We start from the raw sequence: 25,885 nt of genomic DNA, 5'->3' as shown, positions 1-25,885 counted from the left end.
AGCGCAGCAGCTAGCTGCCCTCAGGCTCTCTGGGTTGGCCGGGACGGAGTTAGGTAGGTGGGAGAGCGGGCTCCGCGTGTTCACTCTGTGTTTGGAAGTCGCACAGGACCTGAAATCCTTTTTATAGCAGCCTGGGCAGCGCGACGAGCCGTGTCGGGGCTTTGCAGCCAGGTCCCAGAGGGAAGAGATCATGCAAACGAGAGGCGGAGGTCGCTATGCAAATGAGAGGAGCCCCGCCTGCATAGCAAGAGGGTGAGTCCCAGTCCAGATGCTCACATCTGGCGCTGGTCTGGCCTGAGTGGACACCTGCACAACTGGCCTCAGAGGACCCAGAGAGGAGGGTGAGAATGAGGCCGGGGAGGCTGAAGATCTGCGGAGCTAGGGAGGAGTGGCGGGGGAGAGGCAGAGAGCAGAGCAGCGAAGCAAAGATTCCAAGAAAAAGACGACTTCTGATCCCGATGGGGGCCCTAAGCCGGTTTGAGTGGGACTTGGGACCTGATCTTCCCACCCATGTCCATGCACAGGCATTCACTGAGGGGTATGAGGGACTGCAGGTTCCAGATTCCCAGCTCACTAGCCACGTTCCTTTCCCTGCCTCCTCTAGGAGAAGCAGTTCCTGAGGGGTAGGATTCAAGGCTTTGTTCGGGACCTGGGAGGCTGGAGGTAAAGTCCTGCCGGGGACTGACAAGCCCCAGAGGATTTGTGCCTCCTGGGTTCCTGTGTGTGATCGGGGTTAGTTCTTCCACGGGGTGGAGGGTGGGGACCAGTGTCACTGCCTTGAGGGCTGCTTGTGCCTTTAAAAAAGTGCCCCGCGGGTGCGTGTTCTTGGCGATGTCTCTGAAAGCTTCGCTCCAGAAGTGGACACAGCTGGCGCCTCCTCCTCCTGTGCCAACTGTCGGTGTGGGGGACGCCGGCTCCGTGTCCCTCACGTACCACCTCCCACCCCCTTGGCCGCAGGGTCAGCATGCTCCGCGCAAGGCCAGAGGCACTGGTGCTCCTGGGAGCTCTGCTGACTGCACTCCTGGACCCAGCGGGTAAGTACTAGGCGCCCCTAGTTCGGGATGTCTCCCAGTTTCCCTTGGGAGTTGGGGAAGGGAGACGTGCAGGCAAGCGGCTTCCTGAGGCTGGAAGATCGGGTGAGATGGCTGAGCTGCTCAGCCAGATGGAAAACTTCCTGGCACAGCCTAGACGCCGCGTGAGTATCGCCACTTGGGTCGGGTTGGGGACGCTGGGCGGGCTGGAGAAGCACGGGCCGAGGCCGTCAGGTCCCAGAGGGGTCGCAGGGAGGTTAGCACTGAGTGGACCACCCTCTGACCCACAGGCGGCCAGGACTCACTGTCGCTGACCTGGGAAGTGCAGCGCTATGACGGCTGGTTCAACAACCTGAGGCACCACGAGCGTGGCGCTGCCGGTGCGTCCCGTGGTCTGGGGTGGGGAACGGCTAGTGGAGGGCAGGGGCGCGGGGGACCCGGCGCGGAGAAGCCGAGAGAGCGCGCCGCCAGCCGCCCGGCTGCCTGCGCCGCGAACTCCTGTACACCCCTGGGGACAGAAGAAGGGGTCTCGTCAGTGGAAGTGGGGAGTTGGAGGGAGGTGTAGAGCGAGGTTCGTGGGCTTGTTGGAGACGGAGTACAGAGCCCGGCTCCCTGCTTCCCACAGGCTCCCGACTGCGGCGCCTTGTACCAGCTAATTATGCGGACGGCGTGTATCAGGCTCTGGGGGAGCCGCTGCTGCCCAACCCGCGCCGACTCAGCAACGCCACCATGCGGGGCACAGCCGGGCGGCCATCCGGCCGCAATCGCACAGTGCTGGGGGTCTTCTTCGGTGAGAGCAAAGTGGGAGAACGCGTCTTCGGTGAGGGTTGACCTGGCGCTCAGCTCAGCGCCTGGGGAGAGGGGCCCTGAGGCCTCTCTGCAAGTCCACAGGAGACCGATGCAAGACCCCGAACCACTTCCTTCCCCCACCAAGCCTCACTTCAAGCCTTTCTTCATCTTGGAGGGATTTGGGGGTGTTGATTCGGGGGTATTTGCTCTCCTAATCTTTCTCTTATCACTGACTACAAACCCAGGAGTGCCACTAACCCTCATTATAGGTCTTAGAAGCTGATTCCCCTGCCGCCCCTCTCCTCCTGTTGTGATTATATCTTCTTTCCCCCGAAGAGGCAGGGAGAGGCAGGATCTGTTAGGAGATGGGGACTGGCTTGGGGGAGCCCTTACATTAATCATATTATTTTGATTCTCCCAACAACATTATGGGGTGGGCGAGGAGGGTACTATAACCCCACTTCGCGAATTAGAAAAAAGTTTTAGAGCTGGTGGCGCGGAACTTGCCTTGGAACAGCTGCCTTTAGGCTCTTGAGAAATTGGCGTCAGCCTTGGCGGTGGGGAGTAGCGATTCCCACCAGTTTGCCCCCGACGCCCGCAGGCTACCACGTGCTCTCGGACCTGGTGAGCGTGGAAAAGCCTGGCTGCCCGGCCGAGTTCCTCAACATCCACATCCCGCCCGGAGACCCCGTGTTCGATCGCGACCAGAGCGGGGACGTGGTGCTGCCCTTCCAGAGGAGCCGCTGGGACCCCGAGACCGGACAGAGCCCCAGCAACCCCCGGGACCTGGTGGGCGGGGCAGGCGGCTGGGGGAGTGGGGTGGGGGCCACCCCCAGCACACCCGCAACGGCCGCCCGGCCCTCGCCCGCTCTGAGCCGCCTCGGCCACCCGACCCCCGGCTCAGCCTCCCGGTGTCCCCGCAGACCAACGAGGTGACGGGCTGGCTGGACGGCAGCGCCATCTATGGCTCCTCGCACTCCTGGAGCGACGAGCTGCGGAGCTTCTCCGGGGGACAGCTGGAGTCGGGGCCCGACCCCGCCTTCCCCCGGGACGCGCACGACCCGCTGCTTATGTGGACGGCGCCCGACCCCGCCACGGGACGGCGCGGGCCCCGGGGGCTGTACGGTGAGGCGGCGGGGGCGCGGGCGGGGGCGCGGGCGGGGGGCCGGCGAGGTGCGCCCCCCTGGGGCCCACCCGCGCTCAACTCCTCCCCTGCGTCCCCACGGCGCGGGCAGCCTTCGGGGCGGAGCGAGGGAACCGCGAGCCCTTCCTGCAGGCGCTGGGCCTGCTCTGGTTCCGCTACCACAACCTGTGGGCGCAGAGGCTGGCCCGCCAGCACCCGCTCTGGGGGGACGAGGAGCTGTTCCAGCACGCGCGCAAGAGGGTCATCGCCACCTACCAGGTCGGTCGCGCGGCCCTCCCCCCCGCACCCCGGTCCCCGGGAGACTCCGCTGCCCCGCACAGCCCTCCATCCTTGGACAAGCCCACCCAGCAGCACCCCTCCCCAGACAGCTACCGTCTAGGGAAAGCCCCTGAGAGTGATAAGGAGGCAAAACGCCACTTATACCAGAGGTTTTCTCGTGATTGTTATTTAGCTGCCCCTCCCCCCTGCCCTCGTTCCTCGTGGGCAACGGGAACCTCCACCCCTCTCCTGTTTGAGTGTCTCTCCCGTGACTGCCCCTGCCTGGTCCTCGTCTCCCACCTAAGCCTTCCTTGAGCTCAGAGCCCTCGTGGCCTGGCTGCTCCAGCGCTGGCCTCCCATTTCCCCCTCTCTTGACCCTCAGAACATCGCGATGTATGAGTGGCTGCCCAGCTTCCTGCAGCAAGCACCGCCGAATTACACAGGTGAGGGAGTTGGGGGAACACCTGGCCTGAGGGGGGTTTGGGGAGGGGGAGGGGGTCAGGATCCATAGGACAAAGAAGACAGGTGGGTACACGTGACGAGAGTGTGTGAGGGTAAAGAGCCTATTTCTCTTCTTACCCCTGTGGACAGAGTACCGCCCTTTCCTGGACCCCAGCATCTCTCCGGAGTTCCTGGCGGCCTCTGAGCAGTTCTTCTCCACCATGGTGCCTCCTGGCGTCTACATGAGGTGAGGGAGGGTCTGGCTGAGCAGCGTACTGGCAGAGGTGAAGAATTAGTGGTCTTGGGTGCCTGGGGCCTTTTTTACACCCCTACAGTTTCATGGGGGAAAAGAAGCAGAATTTGGTGCCCTAAAACAGCACCCTGCGGTAGGAAGTTCAGTCTTAGCAGGAAAATCTCCCCATTTCCTCCTAATGGCTGAACTTCAGTTGTTGAGAGCAGGATTTGTCCAGCAGCTGGGTCACTCTCTTCCCTCCTTCCCTTCCTACCTGTGTGGACAAAGAGCAACCTCTACCTTCAATCCGCACTCGTTGCCAAATCCCTGCCATGTTCAGGGAAGTTCAGAGGAGACCCCTTAGTACTGGCCAGACCCCCTCTAAATCCCTCACCCCACTCAACCCCACCTCAACTTCTCTGAATTCTCTTACTGCATCCTTGCTGATTCCCCATTTCAGAAACACCAGCTGTCATTTCCAGATGGTCCTGAATGAGGGTTTTGGCAGCTCCCCTGCTCTCAGAGTCTGCAACAGCTACTGGATTCGGGAGGTCAGCCTGGGGTCAGGGGCAAGGGAAGGTGGATCAAGGTCAGTCTCATCACACAGGCTGGGAAAAGCAACAATTCCAGTTCTTAGGTGTTGCAGCTCCAGGGTGGCGGGAGTTGAAGGGTAGAGTGATCAGAAAATTATCTGGGGACAACAGCTCACGAGAGTCTAGGACTGGCCAAGGGCCCTTTATCCTGAGGTGCTGCAATGGTCCTGAGAAGGACCTGGCTTTAGGGAGGGGCCTGAAAACCTACCTTGAGTGTGTTGTTTTTTTCCAGAACCCCAATCTGAACAGTGCCGAGGCAGTGAATCAGCTGCTGCTGGGAATGGCCTCCCAGATTTCGGAGCTGGAGGACAGGATAGTGGTTGAAGATCTGAGGGGTAAGCACTGGAGGCAGAGGGGATGAGGGCCCAGAGGTCCGGGAGCCTGGGGACCCTTCTGGGTTAATCATCAGGCAGACCTAGGGTACCTACAATGCAGGAACATAGATAAACACGCAGCAAACAGCCATTAGAAGAAAACAAGCTTTATTCTAAATTACCGACATCTGAGTATGTGGGGGAAGGGTGGCAGCACAATCTCTGGTGCTTAGGTCGCTAAAGGTTTTTGTCCAGCCCTATGCTGAGGTTAAGGAGGTGGGACGGGGAATTTACTGCTTGGTGACTAGAACAGTCCTGAGTCTTAGGGGAAGAGTTTTGCCAGAAAAATTGCCCCTGGTCACACATGATGACAGTGACCCTGCACCAAGGCAGGTCACGTGTCAAGGAGTGCTGAGTGTGGGTAATGCCAACAGCCCAATTCAAGGCTGCTGGGTGAAGAAGGGTTAGAGGGACTGAGCCTAGAGCCTGGTCCTCTCTCCTCCTCAGATTACTGGCCTGGCCCTGGCAAGTACTCCCGCACTGACTATGTGGCCAGCAGCATCCAACGTGGCCGAGATATGGGGCTGCCCAGCTATAGCCAAGCCCGACAGGCCTTGGGGCTGAAGACCCCAGAGAACTGGAGTGACCTCAACCCCAACGTGGACCCTCAGGTCAGGAATAGTGATGATAATAATGGCAGCTAAAGCTTTCTTGTGGTGATACTGTTCGAAGTCGTTTACACATGTAACACATTTAATCTATGTCAAGAACGTTACAGAGTAGATACCATAATTATCGCCGTTTTACTGATGACATAATTGGTAAGTCAGTCTTGGAGGCAGCATTTAAATTCAGCCACCTGATTCCAGAGTATCCTCACCACTGCATTGTACCATTACTGCAGAGTGGCCCCTGGGTTGGGTGCCATTGTCCTATTCCTGCAGGATCTCCCCCCATGAGTTGGGTGACCCTGCAGCTGCTGATCACTGGGGATAGGCAGTCTGGGTAGTGACACACTGGTCCTCCCACCAGACTTGTCACCACCTGAGGAGGGCTGCCTAGATAGAGGAGACTTCCTCAGGCCTGAGCAGCAAGCCAGGCAGCTGACGGGGTCCTGTGTTTGAGGGATGGGGCAATAGTGGCTGCCCTCCCAACACAAAACCACACGCTCACACGCTCCTCACTTCCTGTGTGGCCCCAGGTGCTGGAGGCCACAGCCGCCCTGTACAACCAGGACCTGTCCCGGCTGGAGCTACTCCCCGGGGGGCTCCTGGAGAGCTATGGGGACCCTGGACCCCTCTTCAGCACCATCGTCGTCGATCAGTTTGTGCGACTGCGGGATGGCGACCGCTACTGGTTTGAGAACAGCAGGAATGGGTGAGGCCTGCCTGGGTTCCCACCTCAGACTCTACCTCGGCCTGGGCCCCAGACCCTCTGCCTGTAAACAGCACCCGGCTGTCCCAGCACCCCTCCCCAACCCCTCTCGGTCTCTTTTCTCATCTGGGTCCCTGGGCCTGAGTTTGCTGGAGACCTGTGTCCCCTTCCCATCCCAACAATTCCTGGCTTTCTCTAACTTAGGCTATTCTCCACGGAGGAAATTGCAGAAATCAGAAACACCACTCTTCGGGACGTGCTGGTGGCTGTCACCAGCGTGAACCATGATGCCCTGCAGCCCAATGTCTTTATTTGGCAACAAGGTGGGTGGCCTGGGAGAACACAAGCAGTGGTGGCAGAGAAGGGACAGAGGTTGTGTGGGGATCACTTGGTGCTGGTGCTAGGCACCAGGCAGCTCCTTCTGTGTTGGTCTGGGAGGCCTGCATTAGGCCACCTCCCCCAGTAGAGACTAGACTGGTTTGCAGGCTGAACCTTGTGGTCAAGTTGGGATAGATGCTGAGAGATGGGATGTGGAAGAGGAATTTTTGAGGGGAACAAGTTCCAGGGAGGAGGGTTTGGGAGGGAGTGGGTACCTGGTCCTTTATAGGACAGAAGGGAAGGCTGCCTAGCCAAAGAGTGGGATCCTCAGGCCCTGAGCTCTTCTGTGCCTTTCCCTCAGGTGCACCCTGCCCTCAGCCCCGGCAGCTCACAAGTGAAGACTTGCCCCCCTGTGTGCCCCTGACTGTGACTGATTTCTTCGAGGGCAGTGGTCCTGGTTTTGGCATCACCATCGTGGCTCTGTGCTGTCTCCCACTAGGTGAGCCCTTTACCCCTTCGCCCATTTCTCTTCTGGCTCCCCTCCTCCTCACAGACTGTCCCTGCCCCTCATTACCTGCTGGCCTGTAAGGCTAGCTCCTAGGTACATTTGAAGCCAGGCTCAGGGGGCCTTGGGAAGGGAGGGGCAGCAGCCAAAGCCTCAGTGAAGCTGTAGGCGAGGCCCCCCCCCAGTGGCTCCTTCTGACCCCCTTCAGTGAGCCTGCTTATCTCTGGGGTGGTGGCCTATTTCCGGGGCCAAGAGCGCAAGAAGCTACAAAAGAAAGGCAGAGAGAGTGTGAAGAAGGAAGCAGCCGAAGATGGAGTGTCAGGTGAGATGGGGCCAAGGGGCGGGAAGGGGGAAGGGGACAGATGGGGGGGGCGGTGCTGGGAGAAAGAACCATGTTACAGATGTGGGGAGGGAGCCAGGCTTTGGGGGTGCCTGCTCAGACTGGCAGAGTGGAACTAGCCTGAGGGCAGAGGCCTGGGGACCTCTGTTGAACCACTCTGCCCCACTGTCCCTTCCCTAGCGATGGAGTGGCCGGGACCCAGGGAGAGGGGCTATCCCATCACCATCCAGCTGCTCCCAGACAGGCGTTTGCAGGTCCTGGACAGGCGTCTCTCTGTGCTCCGCACCGTCCAGCTGCGGCCCCCGCAGCAGGTCCACCTCATCCTGTCCAGCAACCGCGGACGCCGCACCCTGCTGCTCAAGATCCCCAAGGAGTATGACCTGGTATGGCCCATCCTGCCTCCCCGGCTTGGGCTGCCCTCACACATCTCCCCTCTCACGGCGAGTCCTCTCCGGCCACCCCGTCCTCCGCTACAGAGCTCAGTTGTGAAGGCTGATGCTGGGAGGAGGCACTCCTTTCAGAGGTCCCCAGACCCACTGGACTCTCCCTCTGACCCCCTTTGGGTCTCTCACGTGGTCCCAGCCGGGATGGAATGGGGGAGGGCTTTTTTTCTCCATCCCCCAACCCCAGACCCTCTGAGGGGAGGCTGAACCAGAAGCTTGAGCCTTCCTCCCCCCAGGTGATGCTGTTTAACTCCGAGGAAGAGCGAGGCACCTTCGTGCGGCATCTGCAGGGCTTCTGTGTGAGCTGGGCTCTGGGCCTTGATGTGGCTGAGATGAGTGAGCCTGAGCTGTTCAGGAAGGCTGTGACCAAGCAGCAGCGGGGCCGCATCCTGGAGGTCTTCTTCAGACACCTCTTTGCCCAGGTGCCTGACTGTGCCTTTTGGAGGCAGGACCGGGCCCAGGGGTTGAAGGGACCCTGGGCTGGACAGGACCCTATGTGGGGTGATCTAAGCTTCTGCTCTGCGGGCTGGAGATTTCAGTTTCCTCATCTATGAAACAGTGATTAAAATAGGATCCATCCCTTTAGGTTGTTGTGAGGATTCAGGGAGATGGTCTACATCAGTGGTTCTCAAAGTGTGGCCCCTGGACCAGCAGCAACAGGCTCATCTGGGAATTTGTTAGAAATTCAAGTCCTCAGGCCCTTCCCCAAGACCTAGGAAATCAGGAACTCTGGGCTTGGGGCCCACAAGCCCACCAGAGGCTTCTGATTCACTCTAAAGTTTGATAAACACTGTTCTATATACAGGGTTTAGCCCAAGTGCTTGCTTCATTATAGGCATTTAACAAATGGTAGCTGCATGTATATGACTTTTAAAATCAGGCACATGGCAGCCCTGTCTGAACTGACAAGAGAACATATCTTTAGCCCCTTCCTCCCTGTCCACTTAATGTCTGCTGCAGCTTCTGTCCCCAGTGTAGGCTCTCTCACTTTGCATTCCCAAACTGTGCCCCTCCCCGTTCCCTCCCCATCCCCTGCTACAGTCACCCCCTCTGCAGAGAGCAGAAGCCCAAGTCAGAAATTTATCTAATGACCATGAGCAGCCACCAGGGCTCACCCTTTCTGATCTGGACTTTGGGGAGATGTGAGAGGTCACGGAACTGCTTCCAGCCCAGGCCTCACCTCCTTCTCTCCTTCCCTCTGCTGCTGCCCGAGTGCAGGTGCTGGACATCCACCAGGCAGATGCAGGGACCCTGCCCCTGGACTCGTCACAGAAGGTGCGGGAGGCCCTGACATGTGAGCTGAGCCGGGCCGAGTTTGCCGAGTCCCTGGGCCTCAAGCCCCAGGACATGTTTGTGGAGTCCATGTTTTCTCTGGCCGACAAGGACGGCAATGGCTACCTGTCCTTCCGGGAGTTCCTGGACGTCCTGGTGGTCTTCATGAAAGGTAGGGGGATGGTGGACCATCCCAGGAGTCAGGTGTCTTTCAGCAAGAGGTGACGGGCATCCCTCTATCTCCTCCCAGGCTCCCCAGAGGACAAGTCCCGCTTGATGTTCACCATGTATGACCTTGATGGGAATGGCTTCCTCTCCAAGGACGAGTTCTTTACCATGATGCGGTATGGGGTGGGCCTCTCCAGTCCTGAGACTTCCTGATATTTTAAACAGGAAAACAGGTCAGGTCAGAGGAGGGTAGGCGAGGAGGTTATGAAGCCATCTGCATATAGGTACTATATTCTAGACACTCAGAGCATCCAGCTTCAGAAGTTTGTCTGGACAGGCCCCTGCCTCCAGGAGGGTCTGTATTTGCAGTGCCAACACCACCAGAAAATTCTCCCTAGTTACAAAAGACAACCAACATCAAGATGACCAGTAACAAAGCCCACTCACCCCTTCTGGATGCCTTTGGGTCTTTGCTAACTCTTCAAATGCTGTGCTTTACACAGTGAGGTAATGAATCATGGAGGATGGATGCCCTGGGTCACTGCCAGTATTAATCACCATGACAGGCAGGAGGAGAAACATGGAAAGTTCTTCTATATTCCAACCCTTCTCTCTTCCTGCTTCTTAAACCATTTCTTGTTGTGGTGTGCCGATAAAGACCTGTTTTGAGCTCATAGACTTATTCCTGAAGACCGTGCTCCAGTAACACAGCTGCCTGCAGCTCTATAAGGACAGGGTTCATATCTCTCTTTGTTCCCTGCTGAATCCCCTCCTCCGCACTGTGATTGGCACATAGCAGGCATTCAATACATAGTTAACTGAATCAGATGAAACAAATAAGCAAATGAATGAACAGAATGCATAGAACAGCCCAGACCCTTTTAACTCTTCTACCCCTGTAAGCCTCCTCATTACTTTCAGCTTTCACCTTAACTGCCACATTCTTTACAGTCCAGATACCACAGCTGGACGTGGGCTTCTGAAAGGGCTAGGGCGAAGTGCATTGCAGTTGTCCCTCGCTGGGCGTGCTGCTGCAGGACCCTCTAGGAGACGGTCTCTGCCCCCAGGGGCTGAGGTCCACCTCCTCGGCCTGTACTCAGTGTGGCTCTTGCTCAGTCTCACCCTGAGCAAGTGGGATGATGTGTTTTTTTAATGTGATGGCAGTGCTTGCTGTGCCATGCACGCAAAGGTCTTTTTCTGCTGGACTCACACAAACTTGCATGTTTGTTTGCTTTTGTCCCAAAGCACAGTCTAAGAAAAGAGTTATGGCCACTGTAGCTGCCACTGTGGGTGCTGTCACATTGGGTGCGGAGGTACTCCTGCCTATGCCCCAGGCTGTTGGCACAAGGAAGCAGCAGCCAGTGCAGCTACATCTCCCCTCCCAACCCCCCCGCTGGACCACGAACAGGGTGCCCGGCGGTGGTGTGGGAGGTATCAACACGAGAGCGGGCCACGTGAGAGCGCCATGGCACACGTGGACAAGTCCCTACACTAAGTGGACATTCATCCCAGCTGTAGATGCCCCCCTGTTTGGGGGCTGCTTTCTTTAACTGGTCAAGGTCACTTTCAATTTTGTTCTGCCTTTTGAGCCCTTGGCCACCCCACCCAGCTTAGCGTCAGCGGCAGGCTGGATGAACACCTTCTCAGTGCCATTTCCTGGGTCACTGGTAACCACATTAGATAGTCTGGGGCCTGCCCCACCCAGCACCTGCCTGAACCTGACCTTGCCGGGTGACAGGCTGCTTTCATCTCTCCTCCCTCCCCCTGCCCAGGTCCTTCATCGAGATCTCCAACAACTGCCTGTCCAAGGCCCAGCTGGCCGAGGTGGTGGAGTCCATGTTCCGGGAGTCGGGCTTCCAGGACAAGCAGGAGCTGACGTGGGAGGACTTCCACTTCATGCTGCGGGACCACGACAACGAGCTCCGCCGCACCCAGCTCTGCGTCAAGGGTGGAGGTGGAGGTGTGTGAGTTTGGAAGGCGTCAGGAATGGGCGTGTCTTCAAAATGAGAGTTCCTGGTGCATAGCACTCAGGTCTTATTTCTCTTTTAGTCCTTGGTGCCTAGTAGAGAGCCGGCACATGTAATCAAGGGTATCACATACACTTGTGCAATTTATGCACAAAGATACCCACTGAGGGCTCAGGGCAGGCTGAAGTCCAGCCTACATGCTACACACCAACCATGTGCATTGGTCTGGGGTGTGTCCGGCCAGAGGAAGAGGCCCTATTTTCTCTACACAAAGGACCTGCAGGGTTGCATCCGCCTGGAGGGGGGCCCCTTTTCTAATTGCACTCAGTTGCCACATTGTCTAGCAGTGGCCGCCGCCCTGTGTACAGTGGGTGCTCGGTGTGGGCAGTGAGGGGAGCAAGGCTGGAGAGAGAGATGGGGACATGACCAAGTCACTGGCAAGTGCCACGGCAGCCTTCCTAGGACAGTCTCCTCCCTCGTGGGGAAGGCCGTCCAGCTTCTTGTTCTCCCCAGGTATTGGAGACATTCTTAAACCAAACGTCAGCTGTCGAGTGTCATTCATCACTCGGACTTCTGGGGAACGGTGAGTGGGAACGGGGCACTGGGAGGTGCCCCGGCTGGGTCCCCTGCAGAGAAATGAAGGAGTAGGGCTGGTGGAATCAGCCCCTGGGCCAGACATTTGCTCTGAAAGTAGCTCTCAGCGCACGGTTCTAGCCTGAGTTCCAGCTGCCTCACACACATACCCCTTACCGCTCAGGAGCCTGGCTCTCTCCCTGCCCCTCCAGGACAGGATCATTCTACAGAGCGTATGACCAGATCATATTCATTCCTTCTGTCTTGCCTTCTGCCTGGCTTCTTTCCGACCGGTTTTATGGGCAGGTTCTGTGGACAGAAATGAGTCCCAGGATCTATCCCCTCCCACACCAGCCCCAACTCTGACTTGGCAGTTCTTCTCCTGGCTGCAAAGACAAGGGGAGAATGAGACCCATTTTTCTCTTCTCAGTTTTTGCCCTCAGGGAGTGGGGCTCCCTGTCTCAGAAGCCCCAGAGTTGGGAGGCCCTGGGCTGAAGAAGAGGTTTGGCAAAAAGTAAGTGTTTCCCAGACCCTTGACCCAAGGAGACATGGGGAGAAGTCTCAGGGTCTCTGGTCTGCCCACACCTCCACACACAAGGAACCATCCTGAGACTCATTCCATGTGTCCCTGACAGGATTGGCAGGCTATTGAGTTAATGACTCTTCAACCTCTGCACCCTAATCTTCAGGCAAGGGGCCTGACACTCAGATGCAACACCAGGCAGTGAGGGGTCTCCTGGCTCCTGCCTGCTTTGGGCACAGCAGTGAGGCCTGTGCAGGGAGCAGGAAGAAGGAAGGACAGAACAGATAGGAGGAAGTGGAGATGGAGTAGTGGGGAGATGGAAGAGTGGGTGGATAGGGCAAATAAAGCTGAGAGGTAAAGGCTTGGCAGACTGGGATTCTACCCGCCAAAAGCTTTTTCTTTCATCTGTTGTGGCCCATTCTGACCGCTACCAGATCACCAGGTCTCCTTCACAGGGTGGCATTTAGGGGAGGACAGGGTGCCCTGACCTCAGGCCACCTGCCTCCCATTGCTGCAGGGCAGTGGTACCCCCTCCCCGGCTATACACAGAGGCGCTGCAGGAGAAGATGCAGCGGGGCTTCCTGGCCCAGAAGCTGCAGCAGTACAAGCGCTTCGTGGAGAACTACCGGCGGCACATCGTGGCCGTGGCAATCTTCTCAGCCATCTGTGCCGGCCTGTTTGTGGAGCGTGCTTACTGTACGGAGAGTTCCAGGTTGTGGGCAGTGGGAGGGGAGATGTGAGAGCCTTCTGCTTGTTATTCTTGATCCTCAGGCGTCTGGATGGGGGAGCCCAGCTGTTCTGACTGGGGTCCAGGCCTCTGTGCTGTGCTGATCCACCCCCACTGTGCCCCCAGACTATGCCTTTGCCTCGCCACCCTCGGGCATTGCAGAGACCACCCTCGTGGGCATCATCCTGTCACGGGGCACGGCGGCCAGCGTCTCCTTCATGTTCTCCTACATCCTGCTCACCATGTGCCGCAACCTCATCACCTTCCTGCGAGAGACCTTCCTCAACCGCTACATACCCTTCGACGCCGCCGTGGACTTCCATCGCTGGATCGCCATGGCTGCTGTCGTCCTGGCCAGTATGTGGCTCCCGGGCACGCTCGCCACTGCTGCAGCCCCCTGGGTCGAGCTGTGGGGGAGGCAGTGGGGAGACTGGAGCTACTTATACTTCCTGCTCTCCTCGGGGCTGGAGGTAGAGTTGGCCCTGGAGGCGTCTCTAACAGGATGTGTCTTTCAGTTTTGCACAGTGCTGGCCACGCGGTGAATGTCTACATCTTCTCAGTCAGCCCCCTCAGCCTGCTGGCCTGCATCTTCCCCAGCGTCTTTGTGAATGATGGGTCAGTTTTGGGGAGGGTCCCCCTTGGGAATCCTGGGGCAGGCCTCAGGGTACAACAGAAAAGAGGTAGATGGCCCTAGACCCTCCACTCTCTCACTAAGTGAGGGCGAGAAGCTAGCGTCCTTGGAGAAGCTGAGAGATGACTTCCTTGCCCTCAGGAAGGAAGCAGGCCGTAATTGGCCAGGAAAGGAGTTTGGGAGATGAAGTCGGAGGCTCTTTCTCACGTGTACCTGACACATAGCTTTCTATCTCAGCCTACTGTCCATTCACTGGGCAAATATTTGTGGAACAGGTCCTGTGTGTCCATCCAGGAGCCAAAGAGTTGGGATGCCAAGATACATGCAGTCGTTCAACAAATATTTATTGAGCATTTACTCTGTGCTGGGCATTGTTTGAGCATAGGGATAGAGCATGGAGGTAAGCTCCCTGCCCTCATGGAGCTTACAGAATATGAACCAAGCACTCAAGGAAGCAAAGGTCAGCTGCAGTAGGAGAATTCAAGATAACACAGGAGGAAGAACTGCTTTGAGATCAGAGGGTGGAACTGCAGGAGGCTGGGTGCCATGTTGTTTGGAAGGATCCTTGGCCATCTGGGTTGAGGCCCAGTAACCTCCGCATTCAGGGCCGTCAGGAACAGAGTCACACTGCAACAGGGGAGGAGCCCCTCCTTCCCCAGCCTGAGGCTCTGGGTGTCTTTGTCCTACAGGTCCAAGCTTCCCCAGAAGTTCTACTGGTGGTTCTTCCAGACAGTCCCAGGTAAAGAGTAGACTGTATGTGGAGTCTGGGGTTTCTGTCTGAGGACTTTTGCTTTTGTTCTCATCTTCCCATGAACGCACACTTGTCTATAGTGGTCATAGGTTCCCTTTGCAGCCTCCAGCACAAGCCTCAGCTCCAGCTTCTTTGGGCAAGCTGTTCTGGGAGCCAGGGAGGGATGAGAGAGGTCAGGGAAGAAGAGCGGAATGGGGAAATGCCCTCTGGTGTTCTCAGCCCAGGCTGAGGTCCCGAGAGCAGGGACTCTCTGACCCTGTCCCCGCTGCCCCCAGGTATGACAGGGGTGCTCCTGCTCCTGGTTCTCGCCATCATGTACATCTTCGCCTCCCACCACTTCCGGCGCCGCAGCTTCCGGGGCTTCTGGCTGACCCACCACCTCTACGTCCTGCTCTACGTGCTGGTGAGGGACTCCTCTGGGCGGGGCCAGGCCACAGGGCAGACATGAGCACTCATGACGTGGGGAGGGAGCAGGGTGAATTGGACGCAAGATCTCAGACGGAGACCCCGAGATCTGAGGCCACAGTCTATGGAGCCTATGCCAGCCCCATCTACCCTGCCCAGGCCCAGGGCCCCGGCAGGAAGTATCTGGGTAGGGTGGGTACAGGAAGGGGGCCAGCTGGGCCTGAGCTATACTAACTGGCCATGTCTCCAGCTCATCATTCACGGCAGCTTCGCTCTGATCCAACTGCCCCGTTTCCACATCTACTTCCTGGTGCCAGCACTTATCTATGTGGGGGATAAGCTGGTGAGCCTGAGCCGGAAGAAGGTGGAGATAGGCGTGGTGAAAGCAGAACTGCTGCCTTCAGGTACCAGGCCTGGCCTGACCCTGGGTGGGGAGCATTGGAGGTCAACTCATGGGACGTGGGGAGACAGCTCCCCAGGCCTCCTCATCCCATTGCTGCCTCTGTTAGCCTCTCAGGGACCCCTGCAGCTTTCCTGATGGAACTGAAGCCCCCAAAAGAGCTGTGCTTAGTTCCCAGGAGGACTTGCGGACAGTGAGAAGTGACTATGAGAAGAGGAGGCTGAAAGTGCATTCAGAGGGGTTTAAGGACAAGAAAGACCCGCGCACGTGTGGCCTGGGTGCAGGGCGGGGAACCATATATCCCTCTCCCATTCCTTCACTCAGAATAACCTCTCTTCAGAGACAGATAAATGGTCCAGACTGCAAGAGTCTGTTGTTGAGAGTCAGTGTTGGCCAGAGTGGGGATTCACATCAATGTAAAGGGTGGTGGAAGATGACTTAAGTGACAAGGGGCCGGCTAACCTTCAGGACTCACATAGTAAGAAAATTAACCTCCCTTCAACTTTATTTCAATCAAGATTATTTAAGAGCAAAGTCTCAGCATGGTATTAGCATGCCTTCTGCATCCTCCAGTACTTGCGAAACTCCTTTTTCCACAAAGAGAGAACAAGCCTGAGGCTCAGCTGTGGTCAGGCAACAAACACTATCCAGCTAAAATTTGATAAAACATGGTACCTTCTGTTTAGACCACATGATACTTAGGCAAGGCAATGTAGGGTATTGGTTAAGAGCTTGGCCTCTGGAGCGAGATAGAGCACATGATACTGGTTTTCTACTCACCTTAGTGACCTAAATGTTCTTCTCAAGGTAAATTGAATTGAAAAAGTAAGTCAATTTAAAGAAAAATGTTAGATAAATGATAGTGCAGGAGGTGTGCTGATATGGCCCACCATAAAGGTAACCCTCATACGGTGGAGGTTTGGCAAACACTGAGATGGTACCTGGGGAGCCTGAGGTCCCCTGACCTAGTAAGCTGGTATCCAGGACAGTGGTATCAGGCCTGGGCCCTTGGTGGGAAGAATCAGCAAAGAGGAGGGGAGGGGCGGGAACAGGAGAGTGGAGAAGCCCAGCTCTTGAGTTACCCAGGAAACAGAGAAGGGGGCACTCCAACTCCCAGCCCCAGAAGCCATACTCGCTCAGATCATGTGACCACTCCCTGTGCCTCAGGTGTGTGGAGAGGACAGGGTACCTGCCAGTCCTCAGGTACCAGGAGGAAGCCCTCTGATCCCCGCCCCTCCCTGCCCATGACCCCCAGGAGTGACCCACCTCGAGTTCCAGCGGCCCCAAGGCTTTGAGTACAAGTCAGGACAGTGGGTGCGGATCGCCTGCCTGGCTCTGGGGACCAATGAGTACCACCCCTTCACCCTGACTTCTGCGCCCCACGAGGACACGCTTAGCCTGCACATCCGGGCAGTAGGACCCTGGACCACCCGCCTCAGGGAGATCTACTCACCCCCGACGGGTGACAGCTGTGCCAAACATCCAAAGGTGCCCATCACTGGGAACCACTTTTGGGGTTCTGGCATTGACAGAAGGTCCCCACCCTCCCCGACCTTGGGATAAGATGCTCCAGCCACCCCAAAGCCAGACTGGGAGAGGGCTGGGGTGCCTCAAAGAAACTAGTTCTCCCTGTCCTCCCCGCCCCCCCCATTTTTCTAACCTCAGAGCTGGGGAAGGGCCAGGCTCATCTCACCTTCCTCTTCTGTTGGCAGCTGTACCTCGATGGACCATTTGGAGAGGGCCACCAGGAGTGGCATAAGTTTGAGGTGTCTGTGCTGGTGGGAGGGGGCATTGGGGTCACCCCCTTTGCCTCCATCCTCAAAGACCTGGTCTTCAAGTCATCCTTAGGCAGCCAAATGCTCTGTAAAAAGGTGAGTGTCCCTCTCCCATTCTTCAAAGAAATGGGGACAGACAGCCTGATTGTGTCCCCACATCCCAGCAGAGTAGCATGATAAAAAGTCCCTGGCTCCTAGGCAACTGGTTCTGCTGGGGCCATTCATACCCAGATGCCCAGATTCATACCCAGTTGAGGGAGGGTAGGAGGTATAGCCAGAAGAGCCTCTGCTGGGATCTGTGGCTAGAAGCCTTGGATCAGGCCTGTGGGTCCTGCCAGAGGTTTGGTGCCTGTGGGTGGTCCAGGGCTTCCCACCACCTCAGTATAAGCATCTGGGTGGAGGAACCTTGAGCTGAGCTGAGTCAGAGCCCTAGTTGTGTGTCCCCAGATCTACTTCATCTGGGTGACACGGACCCAGCGGCAGTTTGAGTGGCTGGCTGACATCATCCGGGAGGTGGAGGAGAATGACCACCAGGACCTGGTGTCCGTGCACATCTACATCACCCAGCTGGCTGAGAAGTTTGACCTCAGGACCACCATGCTGGTACGTCAGGGCCGGCCAGGCAGGGCAGCTCAGTGGGTATGTGGGTTGACAGGGTAAGGATGGCCAAGGCAGGTGGGTGGACCACCATCTGGACTAGGAGCTGACCCTGGCTCTGCCTGGCTGTGACCTTCCTCCTCTACTCCCTCCCCCAGTACATCTGTGAGCGGCACTTCCAGAAGGTGCTGAACCGGAGTCTGTTCACGGGCTTGCGCTCCATCACCCACTTTGGCCGACCCCCCTTCGAGCCCTTCTTCAACTCTCTGCAGGAGGTCCACCCAAAGGTCAGTCCCACCCCGACCCATCCTTCCCCTGCCAGGACTTCCTGGCCCTCAAGCAGCCTGCAGCTGGGTACTGAGCAGAGGACCTCAGGATGGGGTCAAGCATTGGAGAAGGGCTTTAAACCCCACTCCCTGCCTCCCCAACTCAAGCCTCCTCCTCAGGGCCTGGGGTCAATGCCCTAGTCATTCCAGCCAGGCTTGAGAAGCAGCTCCCTCCTGGGGAGGAAGCCCACAGGCCTCTCCTTCTCTGCAACCACTGCCCCCCCCCCACCACGCTTGACAGGTGAGGAAGATCGGGGTGTTTAGCTGCGGCCCTCCAGGAATGACCAAGAATGTAGAGAAGGCCTGTCAGCTCATCAACAGGAAGGACCAGGCCCACTTTGTGCACCACTATGAGAATTTCTGAGCCCTCCCTCCCTGGTTCCGGATCCCTCCATGGACCAGCCCTGCCTGCAGTTTCTGTCAGAATTCACCTCTGGCCTCAGCTGGAGAGCTGGAAGAGCCTCTCCCTCATTACCCCATCTGTCCCAGGCTCTGAGAAGATAGAGGAGACCCTTCTAGCTGAAGCCACAACAGGCTGTGGCAGACAAAGTAGGGAGCGGACAGTCCCTGCCCTGTGACAACTATGGAGGTGAAGAGATACAACCGCATTTTCCTCTGATAGGTCCCCATGTCTGTTTTCCTTCCAGAAAATCAGTGTATTGCTTGGTATTTTCTAGGCCTAGGCATTTGAGGGAGGACAGGGTGGGGATACCTGGTGTGAAGAGAGGGTTCAGAGTGAGAATCTCCTCAGAGCCCAGCTTAGAAGTTGCGATGCTAAACCTGGATGGCCTGCCTGCCTCAATTCAGTCTCCGAGGCCTTTTCCCTCCAGCTCTACCCCCCAACCCATTCCTGCTCCTAGAATATCAGGAACCCTGAGGAGCAACCAGCAAAGCCCGCTGCCCTCACCTCTTGGCTGGCCCTTAGCCTGCTGGAGCAGCCCCTCAGCTCTGGTACCAAGGGAGTCCAGCCTCTCTGCCAATCATCCAGAGTTCCCACTCAGCTCCCCTCCTCCACAGGACTTGGATGACCAACTGTCCCAGTTTGCCCAGGACTCTCCCAGTCTTGGCACTGAAAGCCTCTTATCCTAGGATACCCCTCAGTCCCAGGCAAATCAGGACAGTTGGTCACCTTCCACAGGAGCCAATCTGGGACATCACCTCCATATTCTTTAAGACCCTTCCTTTTCCTTCTTCAACTGGCTCTTTCCTCAAAAGCTAAGCTTTAATTAAAAAAAAAAACAAAAGGTATAATTTGCATAAAGTGTACAGATCTTAAAGTTACCATGTACTACATGTGTTACTACTACCCAAATCAAGATATAGAACATTTCCATCACCCCAGAAACTTCCCTTGTACCCCTTCCAGTCAGTCTCCCCAGGCCTTAGAAGCAACCACAGATGTGATTTTTTGTTATCACTCCAGATTCATTTGGTCATACTGAATGTACTCTTTTGAAACTGGCTTGTTTTCCTCAGCACAATGTCTCTGTGATTCATCCACGTCGTTGTATGTATCGGTAGTTTGTTCCTTTTTGTTGATGTGTCATATTCCGTTATAGAGATGTACCACAGTTTGTTTATCAAATCTTCTGTTAATAGGCATTTAGATTGTTTCTAGTTTTTGATAATTATGAATAAAGCTGCTATGAACTTTCTTAGGACTTATCTTTTGGTGAACATAATGCACTCATTCCTCTTGGGTATGTATCTAGGAGTAAAATTGCTGGGTAATAGCGTCCTCCAGCCAATAGGACCTGGGGTAGGGAGAGTTTCAGGCCATCTCCACATTCCTGCCCCAGGCTTCTGTCCTCATTGGTCATGCTCTACCTCTTCTGACAGGTCAGATGCCTTTAGCTCCCTACCCTCTGTACTGAAGGAATCTCTCTGACAGAACTGGAAGGGAACCAGATCAGGAGCTAAGAGACCTGGATACGAGTGCCAACTTTGCCTATATGTAGCTACAGGGGAAAATCCCTCAACTTCTCTGAGCCTGTTTTCTCATGTATTAAAATGTCTGTGTGGGTATTAGGAAGACAGATAGTGATACTGGCCCAGAAAATTATACAGATGAGAAAATTTATGAGAATATATTATACAATTGCAATGTATTTTGATTATTAATCTACCTATTTCCTAACAGCATCAGGCCTACAGGCCTCCAGCCCTCCTGCCCCTCACTGGGTCTACAACCAGTCACTAATCCCAAACTCCAGCCCCTTAAGTCTCAGCCTTAGCTATATTCCCAAATCTGGCCCATCAATTCCTTCCTTATTCCTTTCTAAAGACCACTCAAAATATTTATCTGTCTCATCCTAATTCATCTACCCTTGCTAGACCAGATGATATTGTTAACATGGCTGTCATGATTGTCCATAATACTCTCTACTCAGCCTTATCCTCCCTACCATTCTTGAGCCTGAGTGAGGGTCTCCTGAAGACTCCGTGATCACTTTTGCCCAGAGCCCAGACGATGCCAATTGCCTGTCCAGCTGGACAGAGGGATGTGCCATCATGATCTTGAGTAGCCTCCGGGGGCTCTTAGGCTGCCTGGCATTAGTCCCGACTCCAAACCCCAGCCAAGTTCTAGATATCAGCTATAAGCATGTATTCATATGATCTGGCTGCTGTCCAATCTTGCTCAGTTTCCAGAAACCTACTTGTTGCTGTGATAAAAGTCAAGGACTTGCAGAGAGGATAGAAGTGTTTTCAGCCTGGTCATTCACCAGAACCTCAGTGGGCCCCACCCTTCCTGGGACTTTGTAGCCAAGACTTCTTGGGAAGTGGATCGAAAGGCAAGGTCAGGCAGCCAGCAGGCGATGTGCCTTTGGATTGAGAAAATGAGGTCACTGCACAAATAGGTATAGGGGAGAGGTTAGACTCCGGAACATATGTAAACGTGGGAGGCCACAAAAATGTCTCAGAAAAAGAGGACTAGGGAAAGATGACTCAGAAAAACTTCACGGAAACTATTATGTTGACAGTGAGAAAGAAAGCAAACCTTTTCTGCTCCAGGTCACAGATATAGGTCTCAGGCCCTAGGACAGAGCCCAACCCAAGCCCTGCCTCATAGACATAGGAATGCGGATGAGAATGGAACAGGGATGGAAAAGGGATCAGGTGGGATTAGATGGAGATAGGATTGGAGATGGAGAAGATGAGGATGAGACTGGATGGAAGGGCTTCAGGGTCAGGTGGGAAGGGAGTGCACAAGGATGGGGAGGTGCTGAGACGGAGCTCTAGAAGAAAGAAGTGAAGCCTAGCTCTTTGTCTTTTTTTCGAACTTTCCAGATCCAGCACCATTTGAGAGGGGAGAAAGTTGATAAGATGTGGCAACCTTCCCACCCACTTGCTAAGAATTTTTGAGTAAGAGGAGCCAATCTAGCATAATCATTAAGAGTGAGGGCTCTTGACAACACAGCCAAAAATAATAAATAAATATATATATAAAAAAAGAGTGAGGGCTCTTGAGTCAAACTGGGTTTGACCTGAGTCAAACTGGGCCACCAGCTGGATGACCTTGAGCAAACAAAGGAGCTCTCAGTGCCTCATTTTGCTTCTTCGTAAAGGGGGGAATAACATGAGTATCTGCTTCCAGGAGTTTGGGAAGACCCCAACGATATAATTCAATTCAATTCAACAAATATGTGCTGAGCGTCTATTCGGTCCCAGGCGAGGTCCAGCTCCCATGAAACTTACCTGTTAGTGGGAGCAAACAGACAAGAAACAAGTAAAAAAAAAAAAAGGAAGATAATTCCAGATCATGATAAAGAACTTTGAAAATAATAAAACAATAATCTGATAGTGAGTCACTAAAGGGGACCCTTTAGATAAGATGATTAAGGGAAGGCCCCTGAAGTGACTCTAAGATATTAACAACTAATGCACACAGAGCTTGCTGTGTGCCTAGTGCTATTGTGAATGCTTCATATGTATTAACTCAATCTTTAGAACAACCTATGAGGTAGATATTACCATTCTTCCCTTTTTATAGATAAGGAAGCTGAAGCACAAAGAAGGCTTAAATAACTTGCCCAATATTGCCCAGAACGTAAGTGAGAGGTCTAGATTTGAGCCAAGAAAGTTTTAATCGGAGACCAGGCCCTTAACTACCACTTTATCTTGCCTCTCAAAAGCAGGCTGCAAGTGTGCAGGCAAAGATAATGTACGATAGCCTTTAACTGTGCCTGGCACTTCATAATATCATTGTTGTTGTCATCGTTATTATTGTTATTAAGAGAAATTGAGGCTCCAGGAGGCAGAGCTCCATACTCTGAGGAGTTTGGAGTGTTTGGGGCTTTTTTTTTTTTTTTTTTTTTTTTTAAACATCTTTATTGAAGTATAATTGCCTTACAATGGTGTGTTAGCTTCTGCTTTATAACAAAGTGAATCAGTTATACATATACAATATGTTCCCATTTCTCTTCCCTCTTGCATCTCTCTCCCTCCCACCCTCCCCATCCCACCCCTCTAGGTGGTCACAAAGCACCGAGCTGATCTCCCTGTGCTATGCGGCTGCTTCCCACTAGCTATCTATTTTACATTTGGTAGTGTATATATGTCCATGACACTCTCTTATCCTGTCACATCTCACCCCACCCCCTCCCCATATCCTCAAGTCCATTCTCTAGTAGGTCTGTGTCTTTATTCCCGTCTTGCCACTAGGTTCTTCATGGCCTTTTTTTTTTTTTTTTTTCCTTAGATTCCGTATATATGTGTTAGCATACTGTATTTGTTTTTCTCTTTCTGACTTACTTCACTCTGTATGACAGACTCTAACTCCATCCACCTCATTACAAATACCTCCATTTCATTTCTTTTTATGGCTGAGTAATATTCCATTGTATATATGTGCCACATCTTCTTTATCCATTCATCTGTCGATGGACACTTAGGTTGCTTCCATGTCCTGGCTATTGTAAATAGAGCTGCAATGAACATTTTGGTACATGACTCTTTTTGACCTATGGTTTTCTCAGGGTATATGCCCAGTAGTGGGATTGCTGGGTCGTATGGTAGTTCTATTTGTAGTTTTTTAAGGAACCTCCATACTGTTCTCCATAGTGGCTGTATCAATTTACATTCCCACCAACAGTGCAAGAGTGTTCCCTTTCCTCCACACCCTCTCCAGCATTTATTGTTTCTAGATTTTTTGATGATGGCCATTCTGACCGGTGTGAGATGATATCTCATTGTAGTTTTGATTTGCATTTCTCTAATGATTAATGATGTTGAGCATTCTTTCATGTGTCTGTAGGCCATCTGTATATCTTCTTTGGAGAAATGTCTATTTAGGTCTTCTGCCCATTTTTGGATTGGGTTGTTCGTTTTTTTGTTATTGAGCTGCATGAGCTGCTTGTAAATCTTGGAGATTAATCCTTTGTCAGTTGCTTCATTTGCAAATATTTTCTCCCATTCTGATGGTTGTCTTTTGGTCTTGTTTATGGTTTCCTTTGCTGTGCAAAAGCTTTTAAGTTTCATTAGGTCCCATTTGTTTATTTGTGTTCTTATTTCCATTTCTCTGGGAGCTGGGTCAAAAAGAATCTTGCTGTGATGTATGTCATAGAGTGTTCTGCCTATGTTTTCCTCTAAGAGTTTGATAGTGTCTGCCCTTACACTTAGGTCTTTAATTGTTTGGGGCTTGAGTGATGCTAAGTGGCATGTTCTGACTGTCCTGTGCTGACTGCTCCCTTCCCTTCCCATCTCCCCAGGAAGGGGGAGGAGGAGGCCTGCCTTACCCTCTAGGGACATCAGGCCCCCAGATCATCTGGAAGTCACTCTATCCTGGCCTTTCCTGGAATGCAACAAGGAGAGCTGGCCACCTTCCCGCCCAGTCTCCAGGAAGTTGTAAAGGGTCTGGGAACCTCTCCAGCTGACTTCTCAGGAATCATCTTCCTCCCTGGAGAGAGACTTCAGATGAACTGTAACATGAAGGCATTCCCTTTTCTGAGAGTGAGAGGCTGGCAATAAAATTCTAGGAGAAACTGCCCAAAATGCACTGGATGCTGGGTCGGGACCTGGGTTCTGTTTCCAGCCCTACTACTAAAATCATTGTGCGACCCTAGGGGAATCACCTGAGTTCTCTGGGCCTCAATTTCCTCACCAAGAAAATAAAGGGATTAGGCTAAGACCCCATCCAGACCTAAAATTTTACTGTTCCCCTCTGCACTCATTATCCTAAATGAATGGAAGTCCTATATTAGGAAAACAACTTCTTTGGCCTCCCATCCAAGGTTCAATTGGCTAGGGGAAGGAAACTAGCATTTAAAAGTTTGTATGTGTTTTAGATCCTATACCACATTTACATAAATTGCCTCATTTAATCTTCACAATAACTCTTTGGAGAAGGTACTGTTGCTTTCATTTTACAGAGAAGGCACCTGAGGCTCAGAGAGCAAATTGCCCATAAACATCCAAGAAGTAACAAGTAAAATCAGGATTTGAACCCAGGTCCCATGAAATCTCAGAATCTCTGCTCTTTCCATCCTGGTGCCTCTAATGGTATAGAAAGAGAAGGCAATCAAGAAGCAAACTATAGCTTGGTGACTCTAGTTAATAATACTGTATTGCATATTTGAAACTTGCTAAGAGAGTAGATTTTTAAAGTTCTCATTACAAGAAAAAAATTTTGTAACTATATAAGGTGACATATTAATTAGACTTACTGTGGTGATCGTCTCACAATACTGGATCATTACATTGCACACCTGAAACTAATATAAATGTTATATGTCAATTATACCTAAATTAAGAAAAGAAACAAACATTCTCATAATCTGTTTCTCATTGTTAATTATTCAAATGGTATTTATTGAGCAACTGCTGTGACAGATCACATTAGAGCCCACAGGACCCAAAAGGAATGCAAGATATTGGGTTGGCCAAAAGGCTCATTCCTTTTTTTCCGTAAGATGGCTCTAGTAGCACTTAGTTGTCTTTAACTTCATTTGAAACAATTTTGTTAGATTGTATGTAACAGCTGTCATATCAGCGTGCGTTTAAAAAAAAGACTTATCAAAATTGGTGAATTTTTGTGTAGCCATTTTAATATTGAAGATGGAAGAAAAAAAGCAACATTTTCAGCATATTATGCTTTATTATTTCAAGAAAGGTAAAAACGAAAAAAAAGATTTGTGTAGTGTATGGAGAAGGTGCTGTGATGGATCGAACGTGTCAAAAGTGGTTTGCGAAGTTCCATGCTGGAGATTTCTCGCTGGACCATGCTCCACGGTCAGGTAGACCAGCTGAAGTTGATAGCGATCAAATGGAGACATTAATTGAGAACAATCAACGTTATACCACGCCGGAGATAGCCAACATACTCAAAATATCCAAAGCAAGCATTGAAAATCATTTGCACCAGACTGGTTATGTTAATGATGTTTGGGTTCCACATAAGTTAAGTGAAAAAAACCTTCTTGACTGTATTTCCACACGCGATTCTCTACTGAAACATAATGAAAATGTTCCATTTTTAAAACAAATTGTGACAGGCGATGAAAAGTGGATACTGTACAATAATGTGGAATGGAAGAGATCTTGGGCAAGCGAAATGAACCACCACCAACCACACCAAAGGCCAGTCTTTATCCAAAGAAGGTGACATTGTAAACATGGTGGGACTGGAAGGGAATCCTCAATTATGAGTTCCTTCCAGAAAACCAAACAATTAATTGCAGCTATCAATTAATTAATTAATTGCAATTATCCAATTCCATTAGGATAATGGCGAGATCACATGTTTCTCTGATCACCAGGCAAAAATTGTTACAGCTTGGCTGGGAAGTTCTGATTCATCCGACATATTCAACATACATTGCACCTCTGGATTTCCATTTGTTTCAGTCTTTATAAAATTCTCTTAATGGAAAAAATTTCAATTCCCTGGAAGACTATAAAAGGCACCTGGAACAGTTCTTTGCTCAAAAAGATAAAAAATCTTGGGAAGACGGAATTATGAAGTTGCCTGAAAAATGGCAGAAGGTAGTGGA

At 53.0% G+C, this 25,885-nt stretch overlaps 1 protein-coding gene across 3 annotated transcripts; it reads left to right on the top strand.

The window, feature by feature from the left end:
* The first annotated feature begins 138 nt into the window (after nucleotides 1-138).
* LOC309655153 (dual oxidase 2) lies at nucleotides 139-19,552 on the top strand. 3 transcript variants are annotated; one of them, XM_082450073.1, is made up of 35 exons: nucleotides 139-252; nucleotides 605-663; nucleotides 958-1,034; nucleotides 1,322-1,411; nucleotides 1,657-1,821; nucleotides 2,422-2,609; nucleotides 2,744-2,945; nucleotides 3,056-3,222; nucleotides 3,605-3,665; nucleotides 3,814-3,910; nucleotides 4,356-4,446; nucleotides 4,721-4,823; nucleotides 5,310-5,473; nucleotides 6,004-6,179; nucleotides 6,381-6,499; nucleotides 6,856-6,993; nucleotides 7,208-7,321; nucleotides 7,520-7,722; nucleotides 8,019-8,204; nucleotides 9,001-9,226; nucleotides 9,305-9,398; nucleotides 10,995-11,182; nucleotides 11,703-11,772; nucleotides 12,193-12,276; nucleotides 12,803-12,981; nucleotides 13,139-13,369; nucleotides 13,528-13,627; nucleotides 14,333-14,382; nucleotides 14,670-14,797; nucleotides 15,050-15,203; nucleotides 16,455-16,687; nucleotides 16,912-17,070; nucleotides 17,422-17,577; nucleotides 17,730-17,858; nucleotides 18,139-19,552. In XM_082450073.1, exons 3-35 carry the CDS (start codon nucleotides 965-967, stop codon nucleotides 18,259-18,261), a joined length of 4,638 nt encoding a protein of 1,545 aa, XP_082306199.1. In that variant the 5' UTR covers nucleotides 139-252; nucleotides 605-663; nucleotides 958-964; the 3' UTR covers nucleotides 18,262-19,552. The 3 variants fall into 3 exon arrangements, with proteins under 3 accessions (XP_082306199.1, XP_082306200.1, XP_082306201.1); XM_082450075.1 differs by lacking the exon at nucleotides 139-252 and adding an exon at nucleotides 327-341; XM_082450074.1 differs by lacking the exon at nucleotides 7,208-7,321.
* Nucleotides 19,553-25,885: the final 6,333 nt, after the last annotated feature.

This window comes from Balaenoptera physalus (assembly GCF_965194825.1).
Source record: "Balaenoptera physalus genome assembly, chromosome: 2".
In the NCBI taxonomy this organism is placed as follows: domain Eukaryota; kingdom Metazoa; phylum Chordata; class Mammalia; order Artiodactyla; family Balaenopteridae; genus Balaenoptera; species Balaenoptera physalus.
The sequence above is the reverse complement of the archived record's forward strand: the minus strand, read 5'-3'. Positions and strand labels throughout refer to the sequence as shown.